The sequence below is a fragment of the Myotis yumanensis genome, unplaced genomic scaffold (assembly GCF_028538775.1).
Source record: "Myotis yumanensis isolate MYYU_CA2020_CCGP unplaced genomic scaffold, mMyoYum1.0.hap1 SCAF_12, whole genome shotgun sequence".
Lineage (NCBI taxonomy): Eukaryota > Metazoa > Chordata > Mammalia > Chiroptera > Vespertilionidae > Myotis > Myotis yumanensis.
In genome coordinates, this window is record NW_027223763.1 from 56,548,016 (window position 1) to 56,569,577 (window position 21,562).

Sequence of the window (21,562 nt, forward strand, 5' to 3'; positions counted from 1 at the left end):
TTTTTTAATTGGATTGTTTGTTTTGGGGTATTATGTTATATCAGTTTCTTACATATTTGGATATTAAGCACCATTAGATGTATCGTTGGTGAATATCTTCTCCCATTCAGTAGGTAGTCTTTCGGCTTGTTGATTGTTTCCTTTGTTGTGCAAAAACCCTTTAAGTTTGATTTAGTCCCACATTTGTTTATATTTCCTTTTGTTTCCTTTGCTTAAGGAGACATATCCAAAAAAAATATTACTAAGAGCCATGCCAGATATTTTACTGTCTATGTTTTCTTCTAGGAGTTTTATGATTTTGGGTCTTACATTTAAATTTAAGTCTTTAATCCACTTTGAGTTTATTCTTGCAGTATATCGTGTAAGAAAGTAGTCGTTTACTTCTTTTTTTTTTTTACATGAAACCATCCAGTTTTCCCAACATCATTTATTGAAGAGGCCGTCTTTACCCCATTGCATATTCTTCCCTTCTTTTTCATAGATTAATTGACCACATAGGCGTGGGTTTATTTCTGGATTCTCCATTCTGTTCCATTAATCTATGTGTCTGTTTTTATGCCAATACCATGCTGTTTTAATTACTATAGGATACTCTGATATCAGCATGAAACCTCCACCTTTGTCCTTCTTTCTCCAGATGGCTTTGGCTTTACCAGCACTTCTGTCTGGGAGAAAGCTGCCCCTCCAGTTCTTGGCACTTTTCGAGCTGCTGGAGCTCAGAGCAAAGGAGTCCATCAGTGAGTAAGGCCCCGCACAGACCCTTTATGAGGAAAGCCTGGGATCCCAGCTACTTTTCATCTTATCAGGATGCACAAAATCCCTACTGATTTTCACAGCCAGAAGTTGTGGGGACTCCTCTTCCCAGGCTGCAGAGTCCAGTGTGGGTCTGAAACCCCTCGCTCCTCAGGGGGAACCTCCACAACCGACATAGCCCGGCTGATTCTTAACTGCCACACCTGGGTGTGGAACCAGACTTGTTTTGTGTCCAGCCCTCCTACTAGCCTCAACTTGGCTTCTTCTTTATGTCCTTGTTTATGAATTCTGTTCGGCCACTCTTCAGGTGGTTCTCAAGGGTGTTGTTCTATAATTTACTTGTAATTTTGATGTGTTTGCAGGAGAAAACAAGCACAGCATTTAACTACTCCGCCATCCTGTCCAAACTTCCTTTATATATCTCTAACCTCTTCTTTTCTGATCCCTTTTCAACTCAGAAACACACACAAATCTTACTTATTTCTACTTAATGTTAACCAAGCAAAAAAAGGTGACTTTCCTTCACTCTTGTTTTCTCTCTTAACACCATACCCTTTATTTAGTACTGCTTTTGGTAATTTTTTTAGTATTTTATTACAGCTTTCAAACTCAGCATTATAAATGTTGATGTAATAGGAACCTAGGAAACTATCAAATAAATTAGAGGATAACTCTGAAAGAGGGGCATATATTTCTGAAGAAAGCTCAGATTTCCATGAACAGAGACATATGGAACAAAATAGTATTGTGAAAAATAAATGCCTTAAGATACTTACAAGTTATTTTCAAGTTCATCTCCATTCCTCAACCCTCATATTATTGCACCTTTTTCTTACATTGACAAACTGAGTATTATGAACACATTCACAAATAGCTAAAAATTTCAAATGCAAAATACAAAAATGCTAAAGATCTGTGGTATAATTAAAGTCTGATAAACCTGTAGGATAGATGAAAAGCATTTTTTAAAAATATATTTTTTATTGATTTCAGAGGGGAAGGGAGAGGTAGAAAAACATCAATGATGAGAGAATCATCAATTGGCTGCCTCCTGCACATCCCACACTGGGGATTGAGCCCGCAACTTGGGCATGTGCCCTGACCGGGTATCAAACTGTGACCTTCTGGTCCAGCTTTAACAGAGTTGCCTTAATAACTGATAAAGAAATAACCTACATGTTAAAAAGAAACAACTAGTTAATTCCAGAATAGGCAGGAAAGGAACAGAACTTAGCAATTAAATTTGATATTATATAAAATACTTAAGGAAAAGAAAAAATGTCATGATTAACTAAGTTTTAAAAAGCAGAATACTAAACAATATATTTAATATAATCCCAATTAAGCAAAAACAAAAGTTAGTATCTTTATATACAAGGGGGGAAAGAAAGAATATACATCTAAAAAATTGTTGTGGTAGTTATGGTGATAGTAATACATATTTTATTCTTTATGATTTTTCTATATTTCCTGAATTTTCTATAATGAACATTTTTTAAATGCACTTTTAAGCCAAGACTACAAAAAGAATATTATTAGAAAAATAATCATAATATAATACTGACTGAAAATTCTTTGGTTATATCCATTTTAAGAAACACATGCCCAGGGAAAAGACTGGAATGAAAGACACCAAAATTCTAACAGTCTGTATTAAAGTCATAATGACAGATTATGTTTCCCCTTCCTCCATTTTCCCTGATGCTTGGCAATGTGGTTATATTATTTTATTTAAAAAGTAATGGTTTGCCCTAGCCAGTTTGCCTCAGTGGATATAGCGTCGGCCTGCAGACTGAAGGGTCCCAGGTTCGATTTGGTCAAGGGCACATGCCTGGGTTGCAGGCTCGATCCCCAGTAGGGGGTGTGCAGGAGGCAGCCAATCAATGATTCTCTCTCATCATTGATGTTTCCATCTCTTTCTCCCTCTCCCTTTCTCTCTGAAATTAATAAAAAATATATTTTTAAAAATTAATGGTTTAAAAAAATTTGAGGTAACAAAGACACAAAGGGAGCTGTGCCGCAGAAGTTTTAATTTCGTTTTGTTCCTGCTTTTATGTAACAGTGACACCTAGTCACTGAGTCCCTTAGCCTCCTTCCCTAATTTGTAAAATGGGCCCTCTACCTGCCTGGGCCTCTCCTCTCCCCACGGATCAATAAAACACAGAGCCTGTTCTGACATCAGCATTGCAGTTCACCAAAGGGTAGGACTGGTCCCCCCAGGAACGCTCACACCCTTTCTGACCTGCTCGCTTTGGATGGTCGGTGCTGTCCGGAGGCCTGTTTTGCGTCCAGTGATGCCAAGTGAGGTCTGCTTGTTGCCATATCTGTGCGAAAAGGCCTGTTAATAAAGAAGGCAGAGTGAGGTGTCTTACAGGAAACGTTCACATAAACTTAAGTACACACACAAGTCCTTCAATTATTTACTGCATCTCACCTCCATTTCTTTTTTTTTTTTTAAGATTTTTTAAATTGATTTTTGGAGAGAGAGGAAGGGAGAGGGAGAGAGAAACATTCATGTGAGAGAGAAACATGGATCGGCTGCTTCCTGCACACCCCCTACTGGGGATCCAACCAGCAACCTTTCAGGGCCACGCCCAACCAACTGAGCAACATCAGCTGGGGCATCTACATTTCTTAGCAATTTAGAAAAACTATTCAGTTACATGGTGAACATTCCTGAAATATAGCACCAATAAAATAAACTTATTCTTATTTTATTCTAGTGCACACACACACACACACACACACACACAAAGAACTGAAATCATCCCCCACAGCTCTCCATCCAAACGCAGCATTGTATCTTGTATATATCCTTGCATATCTTTTCCCAAGTAAATCTACACATATATTTTTATATTTTACTAGAGGTCCAGTGCACAAATTCATGCATGGGTGGGGTTCCTCGGCCTGGCCAACAATCAGGGCCAATAGAGGCTGATCGGGGCCAGCTGCCCAGGGGGAGGGACCGCGGGAGGTTGGCTGGCCAGGGAAGGTTGGCTGTGGGAGCACACTGACCACCAGGAGCAGCTCCTGCGTTGAGCATCTGCCCCCTGGTGGTCAGTGCACATCATAGCGACCAGTCGTAACAGTCGCTTAGGCTTTTATATATACAGATTAAAATGGAATATTATAGTAGAGGAGAAAAAAGTTTTCTTTGACCCTCTTAGGGACCCTGGTTGGGTCTGAAAAGTAAAGTTACAAAGACAGGTTAACAAGAGAAAAGCATATAAATTTTATTGAATTTTCACATGTACATGCGAGCTTTCACAAGAGAATGAAGCCTCAAAGAAGTGAACAATAGGAAGCTTTTATACCTGTTAGACAAAGAAACAATGTTTGTGAATAACTGACAAGACAAGGAATTGGGCTAGGAGTAGTAAACGGTGAAGAAGTAACTAGGAATATAAGGATTGCTTTAATAAGGTTTGTCTGCAGATTCTATGGGCTGATAGGTATCTGTCTCTAGTAAAAGAATTTATTTCCTGCCTTTATGCAGAAAAGGGAGAGCTTTTACTGCTTCTTAATTTGTTTCCCACATGGACAGGCAATTATCCCAACACCAATGAATAACTCATCCTTCAGCTACTCCTTAGCTTGGAAATAAGACAAAAGAAAAACCAATGTCCTTTCAGTGTCATGTTGGAGCACTAACAGGCCCACCCAAAGATATACCTTTGTTTGATTTGCTAATGACTATTGATTGAGGCCTATACTCTGTAAAATTATATGTTAACTTGTAGATTTTTTTCTGGTAAATACCCAAATAGTTAGTCTGGTAAGGTTATGGTTTTATTGCCTTGTAAGATATTAACTAGTTTTAAATATAGCAAATCTTATTCCAACATTCTTTCTTCCGTTTCCCAAATATTTTTGGAACCAGTTTTACCATCTTGCTGACTGATAAATAAATCTTTGACATTTGTTTGTTGTGTAATTTTTACACGATGACATACTGAATAACACTGCAACTCTGTAACACAGGGCAAGTTTCCATATGTACACACGTCTGTTTCCAGGCATTCTTGCTCCACCCATGTATCTGCTTCTCTCTGCACTTTTCACTATCATGGCTTCTTTTTTTTTTTTTTTTTTTAATATATTTTTATTGATTTTTTACAGAGAGGAAGGGAGAGAGATAGAGAGTCAGAAACATCGATCAGCTGCCTCCTCCTGCACATCTCCTACTGGGGATGTGCCCACAACCAAGGTACATGCCCTTGACCGGAATCGAAACTGGGACCCTTCAGTCCGCAGGCTGATGCTCTATCCACTGAGCCAAACCGGTTTCGACCATCATGGCTTTCTTTATATGCCAAAGGAGCAAGCCCTCTACTTTATTAAATGTTCTTTTTCTGGGGGGTGGAGAGGGGACTGCTATTATTTTACCTTCAATCTTAGTTATAAATTTTAGAATAAGTTATTATAGAGTTACCAAAAAAAGTCCTGCCATGGTGTTTCCTGGGACTTCATTACATTTCTAGCAAACTTTGCAGAGAACTGCTATCTTCATAATATTATATTTTCACATCTATACACATTTATTCAAGTCTTATTTCCTTCAATAAAGGTTTTTAATATCTGAAACACTGCAGTGGAGTACATGCATCCTTGCAAAAAAAAAAAAAAAAAGCCATGCTAAACGTTCCTTAAATTGCTTCAGGTTTAGGATCTGTTCTGCCAAAGTAAGCACAGTTATTAAACATTTAAATAGAAAGACTTGTCTGTTCCACTCCTGAGCATAACCAAGATGTTATACTGAGATGTTAGAAGAAACGTATTTTTAGCCAGTAAAAAATGTTATTTGGTTGACAGGTGCTAAAGAAAACATCGTATTTCAATTACTGTTATGAGTGTGTTGGAAAATATATCCTCATTTTGCCCTGTATTTACTGCTCTAATTTATTTAAGTTTCTAAAAAAGCTTCATTGAGATATAATTCACAGACCACGCAATTTGCCCATTTAAAGCATACAATCAATGGTTTTTAGTATACTCATACTGATAGCAATGTACAACTATCACCACAATCTAATTTTTAAAGTATTTTGTCACCCAAAAGAAACCTTGTATTCATCCATCAGCTGTCATTCCCCATAGTTCTTTGTATCTACACATTTGCTATAACTGGCTTTTTTCACTTAGCATAATGTTTTTAAGATTCATCCATGTTACTACATGTATCAGTACTTCATTCTTTTTAATGGCCAAATAATATTTCATTGTATGAATATAATACATTTTGTTTATTGTTTCATTTGTTGGTGGATATCTGAGTTACCAAAAAAAGTCCTGACATGGTGATTCTGCATCCCTACCAGTAATGTATGAGATTCCCAATCTCTCCATATCTTGGCCAACACTTGTTATTGTCCATCTTTGTGTGGGTAATGTTATCTCATTATGGTTTTGCCTTTCATTTGCCTAAGGACTAATGATATTGATCTTCTGTTTAGGTACTTATTGGCCATTTGTGTATCTTCTTTGGAGAAATGCCTATGCAGGTTCTTTGGCCATTTGTTACTTGGGTTGTCTTTTTATTTTTGTGTTTTATACTACTCTAATTTTTAATCATGAGGTAGAACTATTTTCAAATGAAATACAGCTGTCTTTGTTTATACTTTTTCTCTCATTCAAGTCATAATTAGCAGAATCAATTAAATTTAATTTCCCTAATAAATTCAACGCAACGTGCTATGTTCCTGCACAATAAAAAGCTAGCTCGTTTTGAAAAGCAAAAAATGAAGTAAAAATTTCAAAAATTATTAAAAGACAATATCCTTCCAGCTTTTCATCAAAGTTAAAATCTCTCTTTAAGGGGAGAAAAAGAATGAACAGAGATGGCCAACCGTTATGCTATGAGAGGCACCATTTATATAATCTACAGTCTGAACAGTGTCCACCGGCATTATGAACATAGGACTCCAGTGGATACCACCACCAGATTTCCAGGAAATTTATTGCTTAATATTATTGGCCATATGATTAGCTTGTCTTTCTTACTAAAGAAAACTGCTCACCAGACCAAATTCTGCCCAATGGGCAATTCCTTCAAATAGCCATTCTCAGGGCCACTGATCAGAGGCAGAGGGCACTGCTGCAGCTGCCGCTGGGAGAGCAAGAAGAGCCCAGAAACTAGCAGGTACTCCCCACGGACCTCTGACTGTCAGCTCCAACCCAGGCCTGTCACCAGTGCTATCAGAATCAAGGGAAAGGAATTCAACGTTTTCTCACCACTCCTGCAAGTGGAAACTCCCAACAAGACTGTGTTGATTGACTGACTGACTGACTGAACAAATGGACAAACAGAGGAGCAACTGGCAGATGGCACTGGTTTATTTTTTACTGGAAGGAACTGGCCCTCACTCTCATCTGGTCAATCCAACCACCTGAACTATCTGATGTTCTAGACCAGGGGTCCTCAAACTACGGCCCGCGGGCCACATGCAAATATAAATATTGTATTTGTTCCCGTTTTGTTTTTTTACTTCAAAATAAGATATGTGCAGTGTGCATAGGAATTTGTTCATAGTTTTTTTTTAAACTATAGTCCGGCCCTCCAACAGTCTGAGGGACAGTGAACTGGCCCCTGTTTAAAAAGTTTGAGGACCCCTGTTCTAGACACTCTGTTCTAAAGCAACCAACAATTGGAAATGCAACTAGAAGCCAACAGCCAGGAAAAGACTAAAGCCAATTCAACAGAAGGAAGAGTTCAAGGAAGTGGGCAAGCTTAACTTGAAAGAACAGTTAGAGGAAAGCAGAGAAAAGGAAAGAACATGAAAGCTATTCCCAGACATTTCCCTCTCTAATTCATCCTGCTAAACCACATTCCCTGGAGCTGCTACTGCCAAGTGAGGCTAAAAAATACATGTGATGTGTATACAGAGAGAATAATAAAGCAAATGTGGCAAAATGTTGAAAATGGATTAAGGGTACACATTAAATCCTCTGTTATTCTCACACCTTTTTGATATGTTTGGAATTATTGCAAAGTAAGAAAATGTTTTTAAAAGACACCTGAGATGGCCCTGTAGCAAAGGGCAGCAACAGGGATCAAATGAGTGGTCGCTGGACCTCAGTCACTGGCCTCGCCAATGCCAGTGGAGAATGCTAAGCCCTCAGGGTCATGGACACTCCAAGTCCAGCCACCACAGGCGCCTGGGCGGCAGAGGCAGTGGAACCAAACACAATGGATTTGCTGCTCTGGGTGTTTTATTCAAGAACAAGACATGGTTATCATTAGGTATTTTATGCAGCAACTAAAGGGGATTCACATCCAGTTCTCTGTCTGCCCCGAGGGAGGCTTAGCCATTGCTTATATCCACGATTTGGTTAATTACATGTTGATTTCTTCTTTGCAGTTGGCTAAATGATTAGGTTCCAGGCAAGCTCATCCAGTTACAGCTGTGTCTGCCAAGTACTGTGCTACACTTGAACACTTAGCAGGAATAGCATTAGTAAAAACTGCCCAGACCTTGAGACTCTTGTCCTATGTAGCAGCAGCAAGGACAGAGGGCAATGCAAAAACAGCTGGATGTAGCCACCAACCAGAGAGCAAGACCCAGATCCTGCCCCATCACACTCCACTTCCTCCTGCACCTACCACCACCTGGGAAGGAGGAGAGGGAGAGGGAACCTCAGAGAAGGGAGGCGTGGGCCTGATGCAGAGTTTAACGATTTACATGACTGGGCACTTGCCTCTGCCACTCCTTCAAGACAACCTGAATCACTCCAAACGAGACTGTTTGAAATTTAAGCAGATGATGTCATCTTTAATTGGCAATGTTTTTTTTTTCCATCCTCGATGGGGATGAGAGCTCCAGAGGCAACTGAGAACAACTGGGAAGAATAAAAGTTCGTTTTGTATAAAATATAGTGTGTCTCAGACCCCACTCACTCAGAAAATGGAGGGTAAACTTGAAGTCTCTTCAGAAAAAGAGAAACCATCCCAACAGATGCTGTTTCTCTTGCCCACAGCCACAGCAAATCCCTGACACAGTGGAAACTAAACCAGAGCCTCTGTCCCTTCAAATTCTTTCCTTCGGCAAAGCAAACTGCACTCTTCACTTTATTCAAAACAAACAGCAATGGAATGTTAGATTGGCAAGAGATAAGCACAGCTCCTGTTTCATTTGGCTGCTTTTCTTTACTGTGTTTTTTTCTTATTTAAAAAAAAAAAAGCCCTAGCTGATTTTGCTCAATGGATAGAGCGTCAGCCTGTGGACTGAAGGGTTCTGGGTGCGATTCCAGTCAAGGGCACGTTCCAGGGTTGCGGGCTTGATCCCCAGTAGGGGGCATGCAGGAGGCAGCCGATCAATGATTCTCTCTCATCATTGATGTTTCTATCTCTCTCTCCCTCCCCTTTCCTCTCTCTGAAGTCAGTAAAAGCATATATATATCCCTAATATGCAAATAGACCAAACAGCAGAACAACCGAACCGAACAACCAAACTGAACAATCGGTCTCTATGATGTGCGCTGACCACCAGGGGGCACATGCAGAACATGGCGAGCATCGGAAACAAGCAGCAGAGCACTGAACATGGTGGGCATCAGCTGCAGCGGGATGGTGGAGCAGATAAGCAGGAGCGAGCCTCTGGTGGTTACTAAAAATTCTTTGCTCCTACACATCATGGTCCCACAGGCACTCACACCTGCTGCCGGTGCTGGGCCTGCTTGAACCCGCTGCCGGCCCTGATCGCTCAGCGCCGTCAGCGGGTGCGAGTGGCAGCTGCTGGCCCGATCACCCCCAAGGACTTCTCCATCTTCCCTCTGCTCCTGAGGGGCGATCAGGGCAGCAGCCGCCACTTGTACCTGCTGCTGGCACTGGCCACAATCACTCCATGCTGTTAACGGGTGCGAACGGGTCCGGCACCATCAGCATGATGGAGCGGCAGCAGCAGGAGCGGGGCTGCCAGCAGACAGGGGACCAGAGGCTAAGGCCAAGGGGCTGGGCGGGGGCATAGAGGATGGGCCAAGACCCGTCCCTGTGCCCACCACAGCCTTGCGGCCCACAGTTCCTCTCAAGGTGCACAAATTGATGCACTGGGCCCCTAGTATATATATAAAACCTTCCCTACTAGAGGACTCTCTTATTACTAACAGAAATCTTCTGTCTAGTTTTTTATCTTTTCTCATCACCCTGCGGTAGTGTGATTTAGGAGAAAGCGTGCTGGGTTCCCACCAAGGTGAGCCCAGCACTGGCAAGCAGTGTGGCGTTGCACCCTTCACTCACTTCTATGAGCCTAAGTATCCTCATCTGCTCAAACAGAGAAAGGATACAAATCATAGAAACAGATATAATGGTGGTTGTCAGGGGCTGGGGGACAGGGGGAGTGGGGAGCTATTGTTTAACGGGCATAGAGTTTCATATTTCCAAGGTGAAGAGTTATGGAGATGGATGGTGGCGATGGTTGCAAAACACTATGAATGTATTTAATACTTCTAAAGGGTACATTTAAAAATGGTTAAGTTTATGGTATGTGTATTTTACCACAAAAACAAATTTGGGGGAAAGCATGTATACACACACACACACACACATGCGCGCACACACACACACACACAGGCGCATGCACACGCGCCAGACGAGGGATAACAATACCTGCCCTGTCTACCTCAAGGGATGTGATGAGAGGAAATGCGTCCTATTTTATGAAATCGCTTTTTAGACTGAAACATCCCGTACATGCGGTGCTGGTGTTGAAGAGTTAAGGGACTGAGGCCAAGAGCCTCCCATCAGACCTACGTTTATATTCCTGCTGCTCAGTAGGGCAGTGTTTCCTGCACCCTGGGCAGAAGCCACGTAGGCAGCACTTTGCCATTTTCATTCCGTCCTCAAGGGAGGGATGCAGAGCAAATGCAGGTTTTCAGTGTGACACTGAATGGGTGATTATCGTGTGTTTTAAAACATCACAACCTAAGACAAAGAAAACCAAAACAAGAAATTTTTAAAAACCGATGCTAAAAATAAGTTTTCCTTCCATTTGACCCTCAAAATAAAGACCACTCAATACGTTTTTTCTCCCAGTCTACATAATGTGTCTCTCCTCTGGGTTCCTTGGTCAGAATTTACAACTCATCATAATATAATTATTGGGTTACTTTTTAGTTATGGTGAATCGATTATGAGCCTTTTAAGGAGAGGAACTCTCTGGCTTAGCTGAGAGATGCTCAACGATTTTTCAGTGAATGAACGACATTTTTATTGATTCCATACTAGCACCCTGTGCCAGGTACAGTCATGATACTTGGCATTTTATGTCACATACGTAGATCATGGAAAGTACCAAGGAATACAATATCACAGAGTCCTTTATTCAACAATAAGCAGCTTTCAGTAAATACAAGGACTTTCCTTACTATTAGGTCAGACAAACAAAAGAGAAGGGAAAGCATATAAATACTCAAGTAATTAAGTGCCCAAGTTTCATTTTCTTTAGATCTTCAGTGTGTGACTATTTTCATAGTTGGTGTGTATTTATTCAGCCTATAATATCAAGGAGACACACAAAATGGTTTTGCTATACAGGGATGCTATTGCTTAGAAAACAAAACAACAACAAAAACACCTAAACTAATATTGAGGAGGGGTGATGGCTCATAAATGCTATATAGGGCCTGGTTTGCTGGATCTGGGAATGGCTCAAAATTTGCTTCACCCACTAACTAGGAAGATAATGACCATAGTCCCAACCCACAAGAGAAATTCAAGTCTTAGTCCCATCCTTCCCTGCTTTCTCAAACACAGTCACCTGTAATGACTTGAAATGGGATATTCCATAACACACTCACCCATAACAATCACCAAAGATTCATACCATGTGAATGGTCTAAAGTCTGTCCAAAACTGCAGACTGAAGTATCGAAAGAAAAGTAACCCATGCATGAAAGTCATATCAAACTCATGTTCATGTCCTTTGTCCATATATGCAGCCCCGCCCATTCTAAAATGAAGCAACATGTAAATATGGTGTTAAAAAGTGGAAAGCAAGTGCAAAATGTTAGGAAGACCTGTGGGTATGAAGTCCAAAAATACTGAGCATTTGTCATGACAGGGGGCGGGGCCACAACCTCCCTATCCGCCCTGCTCTGTTTGAGACAGGGGAAGGCGCCCCAACCCCCTGATCAGCCCTGCTCTGTGCCTGATAGGGGGGAGCTCCCCAACCCCCTGATCACCCTGCGGCTCTGTGTGTGACAGGGTGCAGCGCCCCAACCCCCTGATCTGCCCTGCTCTGTGGGTGACAGGGGGCAGCGCCCCAACCCCCTGATTGGCCCTGCTCTGTGCGTGACAGGGGGTGGTGCCACAACCTCCCCATCGACTCTGCCTTGAGTGTGACAGGGGGCGGTGCCCCAACCCCCCAATCGGCCCTACCCTGAGCGTGACTAGGGTTGGCATCGCAACCTCCCGATCCGCCCTGCTCTGTGCATGACAGGGGGCGGCACCCCAACTCCCCAATCAGCCCTGCTCTGAGCCCAACCAGGGGCTGCACCTAGGGATTGGGCCTGCCCTCTGCCACCCGGGAGCAGGCCTAAGCCAGCAGGTCGTTATCTCCCGAGGGGTCCCAGACTGCGAGAGGGCACAGGCCGGGCTGAGAGACCCCCCCTACCCCCCCCCCCCCAGTGCACAAATTTTTGTGCACCGGGCCTCTAGTATATATATAAGCCTAAGAAACCAAACGACTGGTTGACCAGTTACTATGATGCTCAACGCTGGAGCTGCCACCTGGCAGTCAGTGCACTCCCACAGCCAACCTCCTGCGGCCCCTCCCCGCAGCCAACCACCTGCCGCCCTGATCGACCATGATCAGCCCCAATTGCCAGCCAGGCTGAGGGACCCCACCAGTGCATGCATTCATGCACTGGGCCTCTAGTATTTTCTATAAAAGCAATAACTGCAGTATATATATACATATATATATATGCATATAGATATGCACATACATATGTTAAATTCTCAACCTAAGCCATAAAAGCCTATTTAAGCCCTAAATTATTAATAATTTTGACCAGAGTCTTAGAGCCAGGAGCAAGTGAAGCAGGAATTTTGGGGGAACATAGATAGGCTTAGGGATTTTTTAGAATTAGGGTCCATGAAAAAGCACGGGGCTGCAGACTGGGAGAAGGTACATTTCCATAACACAAGGGAGCCAGGTGCAGTTACATCTCCATAAGACATGGAAGCAGCAGCAGTTGCATTTACATAAGACAAGGGAACTGGAAGTAGCCAAGAAAGGTCTATATTTACAAAATAAAGGGAAGGAAGCCCTCCAATCAGAAGGAGAAGAAAGCCCAAAGGGAATAGCAAAATAAGGAAGGGGGGGGAGAACCTCACATGTCCCATGTGAGGTTGCTATAGTAACCAACTCGAAGGGGAATATTGACCAATCAGAGGGGATATCAGGACACAAGAACTGCAGCCTTTATAAGCCACAGGGGAAAAGAACTCAGGGGGACTGTTCCCCCTCCCTACATGGGAGTCAGTTCTGAGGGACTCTTCCTCCTCCCTATGTGGGAGCCTGTACTTGTTCTTCAATAAATCTCCCCCTTTGCTATATCACTTTCTGTCCGTGGATTCATTCTTTGATTCCAGCGGACAAAGAATCCCGGTTCCAGTCCAAAAATTCGGTATCACAAGGTGTCATACTTTAGGATTGAGGCACACTTCCCCTCTACCAATCCCCACACTGTGGGGAGTCCTCACTAAATACAAATCCATGTGATCTTCATGAGGAAAACACTTCTGTGGCTGGTCACTTCCCTTGCCACCGTTCCCTGGCATCTGTCTTCCTCTGACCAGCCTGTCCTCACTAGAACTGCAGGCCTCCCAAACTTCTTGGCAAACACTGAAGAGATGGTGGTGAAGGAGACTAGAGTCTGTTACCCTGGAATTTGCCATTTTGACAGAAAGACTGTTTTGAGCTGAAGGCAATGAGCTCTCTGCCCTCCCCTTTTCTGTCTAAAAGCAGGACCTAAATTTCCCTTTGTAAAGGTATCCCCCTCTCCCATACGAGGAAGGACATGACCCCAGAGGTAACTCTTACCACCTGAAAAGGATTTTTTATTTGTATAACAAACCTTACAAAACAATCCTTATTTACCATACATTTCCTAATCCTTTCCCCATAACTTACCCCATCCAGAAGCCCAGAAACCCTTTTCTTTAGTCCAGCCTCCTCTCCAGGATGCATCATCCTTTGTTAAGATGGTATATAAGCCTCAAATTCTAATCACCTCCTTGAGGCACAGTTCTTGTGAACTCTGTGAATTGTGTGTGTGTGTGTGTGTGTGTGTGTGTGTAAACTGATCTCATTTTTTCTTTCTCTTGCTAATCTATCTTTTGTCCATTGAACTTGCAGAACCCCAAGCAATGAACCTAAGAGTAGAGGAGAAAGTTTTTCCTTTCCTACAAGGGCCTCATAGCTGTAGTTCTAATAAACCACTTCCGAGACCCGACTGCCCAGGTATCTAGCAATATCTGCCTAAATTCAGACGAAAGCCCTAGGAGGTCACCCCTAGGAGGTCAGCATCTGCCCAGACTCCTGCCCATCACCCAAGGTTAGACTGGTCACCCCTCATCATTGCTCACAGACCCTGACCTTCTCCACACAGTTCATCCTAGTATGTCCCAAAGACAGAATTTCTTGTCTGTATCTCCCAACAAACTGTGAGTTCTTGAATGAATATCTATCAATAAGCCAAGATATTTGCTGTATTAAAAAAAATCTTAATTATTCACTCTCAAGTACTAACCATCAGCTAGCACAGCGAGCCCTCTGAGTCGGGGCTGTCAGGGCAAGTGGGTTAGGTCTGCCGGGATTCCTTCTTCAGAACCAAGACCAGCCAAACACCTTTACAGATTCAGACTCTTGTTGCTATTATTTTGGTTTGTTTTGGTTGGTTGATTTTGGTCTGTTGTTTGCTTTCTATTCTGCTTTTTTGGTGTCTTGGTATCTTCTACGATACTGGAATAAACTAGTGGCTAGAAAATCAGGAAACCATTCTTTTGCCTTTTCTTTTTTTCCTTTTTATTTCTTATTTTTATAGGAAACTATTTTAACTATTGTATGATCTCTCTATACACAGGGTGTCCCGTATACATACTTTACAGCTGATAGTTCAATTGGTGTTTCTTTCTTTTCAGATTTAACCCATTGGTATTTATAATTATTCAAAGTGGGTATACATTTTTGGGACACCCTGTATATAGTACCTATCACATGCTTGTTGAAATAATTACATGATTTCCAAAATCTCTTTCCAACGCAAGCATCCTAAAGAACTGTGGCTTCAAAAAATCTGGGTCAAAATTAGTGGCAAGTATTTGCATGTCCTGTATAGTCTGGCCACAAAGTACCTACACTTCTACAGCTGAAAAATGACCACAATTGTAATGAAATAATTAGGTCGTTTTTGAATGCCTCTCGCCTGCTAAAAATATCTAAACCATGAGGAACAAATGTAAACATTTGTTGAATGAATGAAATAAATTAATTAATGAGCGAATATAAATTTTGCAGGTCTCGAGAAGGCAGAATTTCTAACTTTTAGGAATCTTTTCCTAATTCAATTCAAAGTTGCTGCATTTAAGTAGGACAACATGTTTAAAAATAAAAACAGCAAATGTTTCATCTCTGAGTGGCAGAGAGTTTCTTTCTAAAATCCTTGATTTATTTTACGCTGCAGGAAATCCACCAAAATACTGGCACCCACAAAGCTCATATGTCACCCTAAGCCAACCATATTCTGCAGCTACAAAGATGACTGCTACCAGTTGGTGTTTCAAAGCATTCTGACTACTGGTCTCCGAACATATCAACTTTTAGAAACTGCTGTAGCTAATGTGATTTTAAGATAAAGAACTGAGATCAGTAACCAAACAATATGAATCAATTCACTAAAATAATAAGACCTCCACTTAACAAAGGCAAATCAAGAATCACATATGGGGGCCATGGTGGGAACTATAATTTAACCTCTATCTTTACAAAATTTTCACAATTGATTCAATGGTAATTCAGCCAGGTTACAGTTCTAGCTTCCAGTCAACTCCAATGGGGAAAACTGGGACACGATGACTCAGGACAGATGTTTAGACTAAAAGAGTCTGCGTCACCAGGAAAAAAAAATGGCACGGATTCAAACGCACAATTAGGAAAGGGTGATCGTGCAAAGCTCCCTTTCTGGTGACTCCCATTTACTGTAATCTTGCCACAAAGAGACAGGCTGAAGCTGACACAGCAAGGCGAGGGGTGATACCAGCCCACTCTATTCTGAGAGCGTGACCCTGTACTTAATCTTTCTTAAGGTTTTAGTCACACTAGCAAAACAAAGCCTATGATGAAGCCCACAAAGACAAACACAGGGAACAAAGAGTGAGCCAGGGTGCTCCTTCCATTGTTCTGCAGCCCCATGCACACCTTGCAGCAATAAACCAGCCATGGCATCCAGGGAAACCACAGCCTCCGCAGCAGCAAGATTTGCTGTTTTCTCTGATTTCAGCACTCACCCTCAGGGGGACAGAGCAGGGAGGGGTGGCGGGAGGAAACCCCTGGCAAGTTTGACATAAAGCCTTTAATAAAGAAAATGTCAACTTAAAAAAAAAAAAATTCCAAATCTCCAATGAAATTTAACTCGGATTTTAAAAACTGGCATTGTTCTCCTCGAATTAAATCCTCACAGACCTAAAGAGAAGGTTGCAATCATACCCCCGGGAGCAGCTAAATAAATGCAACATACTCACAGATTTAGACCCGCTGTGACTCTGGAGGAATGAATGATTTTTAAACAGCCAACAAAAAGAAGAGGCAGTCCTCAATTTAACAGTCAACAAAAATCCTCAATTTCTGTTTTATTTCTCGGTCCCCAATGAGACTCTAAACTACCAGGCATGAGAAAAGAAGTTGCTGAGGCGGCTGACAGCATCCCAGAGCTTCCCAGGGCAGAATTTAAGACTTGTCAGTTAAAGTGGCAGGTCCGCTCTGCCCGTGGCTGATGCTTCTGCAGGAAGGGATGCCGGGAGATTTCCCTCCCCCCCCCCCCCAACCCCCACACCCCCATCGCTGCTGCAGCCTAATGCTAATCCATCCCTGTTTAATTGTCTTAGGGGGACAGGAAATAAAAATACAAATGGCCTGGATTTATAAAATCTACAGGGTCTTTTAAAGATTTTTCAAATAATCCGGGGATTTACCTACATCGAAAAAGGGCCAATAGCAGAATGCAGTGAATTTCTTTTGTTTCAAGGAAAATGTAAGAGCAGGCTGATACTCCCAGGTTAGACTTGGATTGTATACCCCATGGACTTTTTAAAAACACAAAATAAGGGAAAATGACATTCTCTGAAGTTTTTACTCTAGTAGTTTGTTAAATGCACAAAAGTTAAATTAGTGAAGTGAATGAAATAAACAGGACATAGTCACACTAATACCATTAGAAACAGCACTTTGAAAATAATTAGATAAACAATATTTGAACTGGTCTTGATGAGATCTTTTTACGTAGCCTTAGAGATGGTCAGTGACTTGGCAACTTTCTTGTCTTGCCTCAAGGGCTCTTGTGCATACTAGAACTGAACTGTTTTGTTTGTTTTGTTGTTGTTTTTTTATAATGGGGCTTACCATTTTATCTAATTAGAAAAGTTTTGGGTACTGTGTTCTTGATATTTCCTGATTATAAAATAATAAACTCCTCGAGGAGAACTGGAAAACAATGAAGAAAATTAAAGCCAGCCATAATCTCATAACCCAGAGATAACCACTGTTAACATTTTGCAACATTTACTTCATCTTCCTCATATATATATATATATATATATATATATATATATATATATATATTAGAGGCCCGGTGCACAAAAATTTGTGCACTCGAGGGTGGGGGCGTCCCTCAGTCCGGCCTGTGCCCTTTAGCAGTCTGGGACCCCTCAGGGGATGACCACCTGCTGGCTTAGGCCTGCTCCCTGGGGGATTGGGCCTAAGATGGCAATCAGACATCCCTCTGGCAGCCCAGCAGTCCTCGGGGGATGTCCACTTGCCAGCGGGGAGCAGACCTAAGCTGCAGTCAGACATCCTTAGCGCTGCTGAGGAGGCAAGACAGGCTCCCACCACCACCGCTGTACTGGCAGCCATCAGCCTGGCTTGTGGCTGAGCAGAGCTCCCCCATGTGGGAGCTCACTGACCACCAGAGGGCAGCCCCTGCATTGAGCGTCTGCCTCCTGGTGGTCAGTGTGTGTCATAGTGACCAGTAATTCCCAGTCTTTCTGCTGTTAGGGTCAGTTTGCATATTACCCTTTTACTATATAGGATAGAGGCCTGGTGCATGGGTGGGGGCCGGCTGGTTTGCCTTGAAGGGTGTCCCGGACCAGGGTGGGGGACCCGCTTGGGTGCCTGGCCAGCCTGGGTGAGGGGCTGATGGCTGTTTTCAGCTGGTCACACCCCCTTCAGGGTGGGGGTCCCCACTGGGGTGCCTGGCCAGCCTGGATGAGGGGCTGATGGCTGTTTTCAGGCTGGCCGGCGACTGAAGCTCCCAGCCTCTCCTTTTTTTCTTTTTTTTCTTTTATTCTGGCATTTATTTACCTTCTATAATTGAAACATTGTTGCCGTCATTGGCGCTCCCAGCTCTGAGGCTGCGGCTGGCTGAAAGCAGGTATCTGGGGTTTGTTTAGCTTCTATAATTGAAACATTGTTGCTTTCAGAGCTCAGAGCTGGGCCGCAGCAGGCAGAGAACCTTGGCTTCCTCCATCACTGGAGCAAGCAAGCCTTATGTTTGCTTCAGCTGCATGGCTGCTGGCCACCATCTTTCTTGGCAGTTAATTTGCATATCACCCTGATCAGCCAATGGGAAGTGTAGTGGAGGTACGGTTAATTACCCTTTTTGTCTTTTATTAGCTAGGAGATATATATATACATTTTTCTGTAATTCTGTTATTGTGTATTACCTTTTCACACAGCATCATGTTATGATAACTGTGACCCAACATTTAACCACCTATATTTCTAGAAGTGCCCAAAATAGCATAGGACAGTCGGTTAACATGTATTTGTATGCCTACTATGTGTGGGTATGGGAGACACAGTAATGAGCAGAGCGCACATGGTCCCTGCTCCCAGGGAGCTCTCCATCCAGCAAATGATAGCAAATGTGACAGGTACTGTACTCCCAAGGAGAACCACAGGGCATTTTAGAAATCTGTAAGAGACCTGGTCTTGCAAAGGTCAGGATTTCTCAAGGAAGGAAAAGAAAATGACAAGGCCAACTGCAAAATTATTTGTACAGTATGTTTCACACCTATATTTTCCCATCAACATGTTGCTTTTATCTAATATTCTTTTTCCTTTATCAATAGAAACTTTAAGTCCAGCTATATTTGTTGTGAATAATGTGCAATATGTAAGAGAATTCATCTAACTTGTATTTGAACAAAACCTTTGAGAAATTACAAAAGGTAGACCACCCAGTTAAGTTCAGACATCCCTAAAATGGTGAGTTACCACATATTTCCAAGAGCTCTTTGACCTAAAATTAACTTATCCATGCTCAGAATCTCATACAGGTTAAAAGACTCCTTTGAGAATGTTGAAATATGAAAATTTGACATGACCATCTTGATGCAATCTAAAAGAAAAAAACACTGAACATCCAGAATCCAAATAACTTATGTAGATTCTCTATCCTCATTTAGGGGAAACATAACACCTCCTGCCTCAAAAAAGTAACTTTACTGTGGAAAAACCTGACAAATACAATGTCTGCCAGGTGATGCAGACCAACATCAACAGTGATAAATAATGTTGATAGGATAGACCCTGATATAATGTAATGAAAGTGGCACTTTATCTCTCTGCTCTATCTCCCAAAAACCTGGAACTTCAGTCTTACCTGGAGAAAAACATCATTCAAATTCCAATAAGGGGTATCTTACAAAATATCTGACTAGTACTCCTCAAAACATTCAAACAGAAAAAAACAAGCCCAAAAAACTGTCACAGCCAATTAGGTAAAAATATATGTATTTCAACAATACAATTGTACTGAGAAAATGAGAAGGTTCTTTTAAAATATATATATGCTTTTAATAGTTGATCATGAAATTAATTTTCTTGTGGTAACCACACAGAATTATGTGAATTAAAGCAAACAATACATTTTTGGTATAATTTCTTTTAAATTGGCACCAAATTCTTTAAATGGCAAAGAATCTCTTAAATCATTGGGGGATTTGACACAGAACTTTATACAAATATACACACAAACAATCTTTTAATTGCATAAAGTAAAACCAGTCTTGCAGAAAATTTTTTTACATGCCAAAATAAATAGAAACCATAGCTTATAACTGTATGGCCTAGAGGGAAGACCAAAACTATGCATATACCTCTGAAAATGCTAATTAATCAGAACAACATGGACCTTTAACATTCCGAGTTCTAGTTATAACATTCTGCTTACAGGCAATAAAAAATACTCCTTGCTGGCTTGAATACTTTCACTCTGGACAACAAAAATAAAATAAATAACATACAAATTATTTTACACAAAGATAAAAGTCATACATAAATCCCCAAATACTTCAGTTTTAAACAATTTCAGAGTCCTTTAGATTTGTTAGTGACTATTAATAAGTCTTCAGACTATTTATTAAATGTATATGATACATGATACTGAATTACACATTATTCACAAGTGTACCTAACCCGAATATCACTCCATCTTTGCAAAGTTCTACGCATGGTGTTTTACAAACATGATGACACAAATAGGGGAGAGAGGGAAGAAGGGGAGAGAGGAGGGACTAGAGAGATTGATAAATTTTCAAAACATAAGCAATGGAGCAGTTTGATACATTTCAAAAGGCAAAGCTCCCAAGTAGTATCTGCTCTTTGGAAGTTTTATTATTCACTTTGGGCTATTTTTATCAAAAGATGGATAAAGGTCTGAAGAAATCAGGCAGAAAAGAATGGTAGAAAGTTAACAAAAGTCAGTGAAGCTCCATCTATCCCCTGAGACTTGGTCTGACAGCTTATTTACATAAACTTCAGATGAAAAGTGAATCAGCCCAAAGTTGAGAAATAGCAAAGGAGACACCCGCAATCCTGAATAGTGTTTACTAGGCCCAAGCAATTGGGCATTACCTAATTATGTATGTATTCGGGTTGATTAGCACAACTAGCTGTAATCATTATTTTTAAAAAATGCACATCCCAAAAGATCCATTAACTCACTCTCCCTTGAACAATAACAGCAATTATTCTGCCCTATCCTTAGTAAGATCTCAATAAATGATGACTGGATTTGTTTTAATGCATTGCAAATCCTTGCAGTCAACTTTGATTACCCATCTATATTTTCTGATTAGTACATTCATTCAACAAATTCATTAATTTGAAAAAAATATGCATTGAGGACCTACTATGTGCTGAGCATGGTGCTTGGATGCAGAGTGCATAACTGTGATGAGCAGCGCAGACCAGTCCTATCCTCATGGAACTTAGAGCCCAAAGGAACAAATGGTCAAAAAACAAGTAATAATTAACTACAAAATGAGAAATGGTGTGAAAGAAATGAGAGTTAAGATAGAGAAATGGGAGAGGAGTGATCTATTTAGGAGGAGTCATTAAATGAGGTGGGAGAACATCCCAGCTGAGAACGGTGGGTGACAGACAGGAAGAAGCCCTGGGAGAAGTGGGAGGAAGTCTGTGGTCAAAGACACCCACATGCACAAAAATAGGGCAGCAAAGGATTTGTACACTCAAAAAACTATAAGAGGCTTGTGGCCAGAAGGCAGTAAATGAGGGTGAGAGTGGCCCTG

The 21,562-nt window shown here is 41.6% G+C and overlaps 1 protein-coding gene across 2 annotated transcripts in view; it reads right to left on the minus strand.

Moving 5' to 3' along the window:
- The window catches only part of TTC39B (tetratricopeptide repeat domain 39B), a 116,245-nt gene that overhangs the window by 52,219 nt on the left and 42,464 nt on the right, over positions 1 to 21,562 (minus strand). The window contains exons 1-2 of one of the 2 annotated variants that reach the window (XM_070431702.1): positions 16,496 to 16,671; positions 2,996 to 3,091 (exon numbers count right to left, since the gene is read on the minus strand). In XM_070431702.1, the coding sequence (XP_070287803.1) occupies positions 2,996 to 3,075 (80 nt within the window). In that variant the 5' untranslated portion in view covers positions 3,076 to 3,091; positions 16,496 to 16,671. Of the gene's footprint in view, positions 1 to 2,995; positions 3,092 to 16,495; positions 16,672 to 21,562 lie in introns of those variants that run through there. The other variant, XM_070431701.1, reaches the window with a different exon arrangement.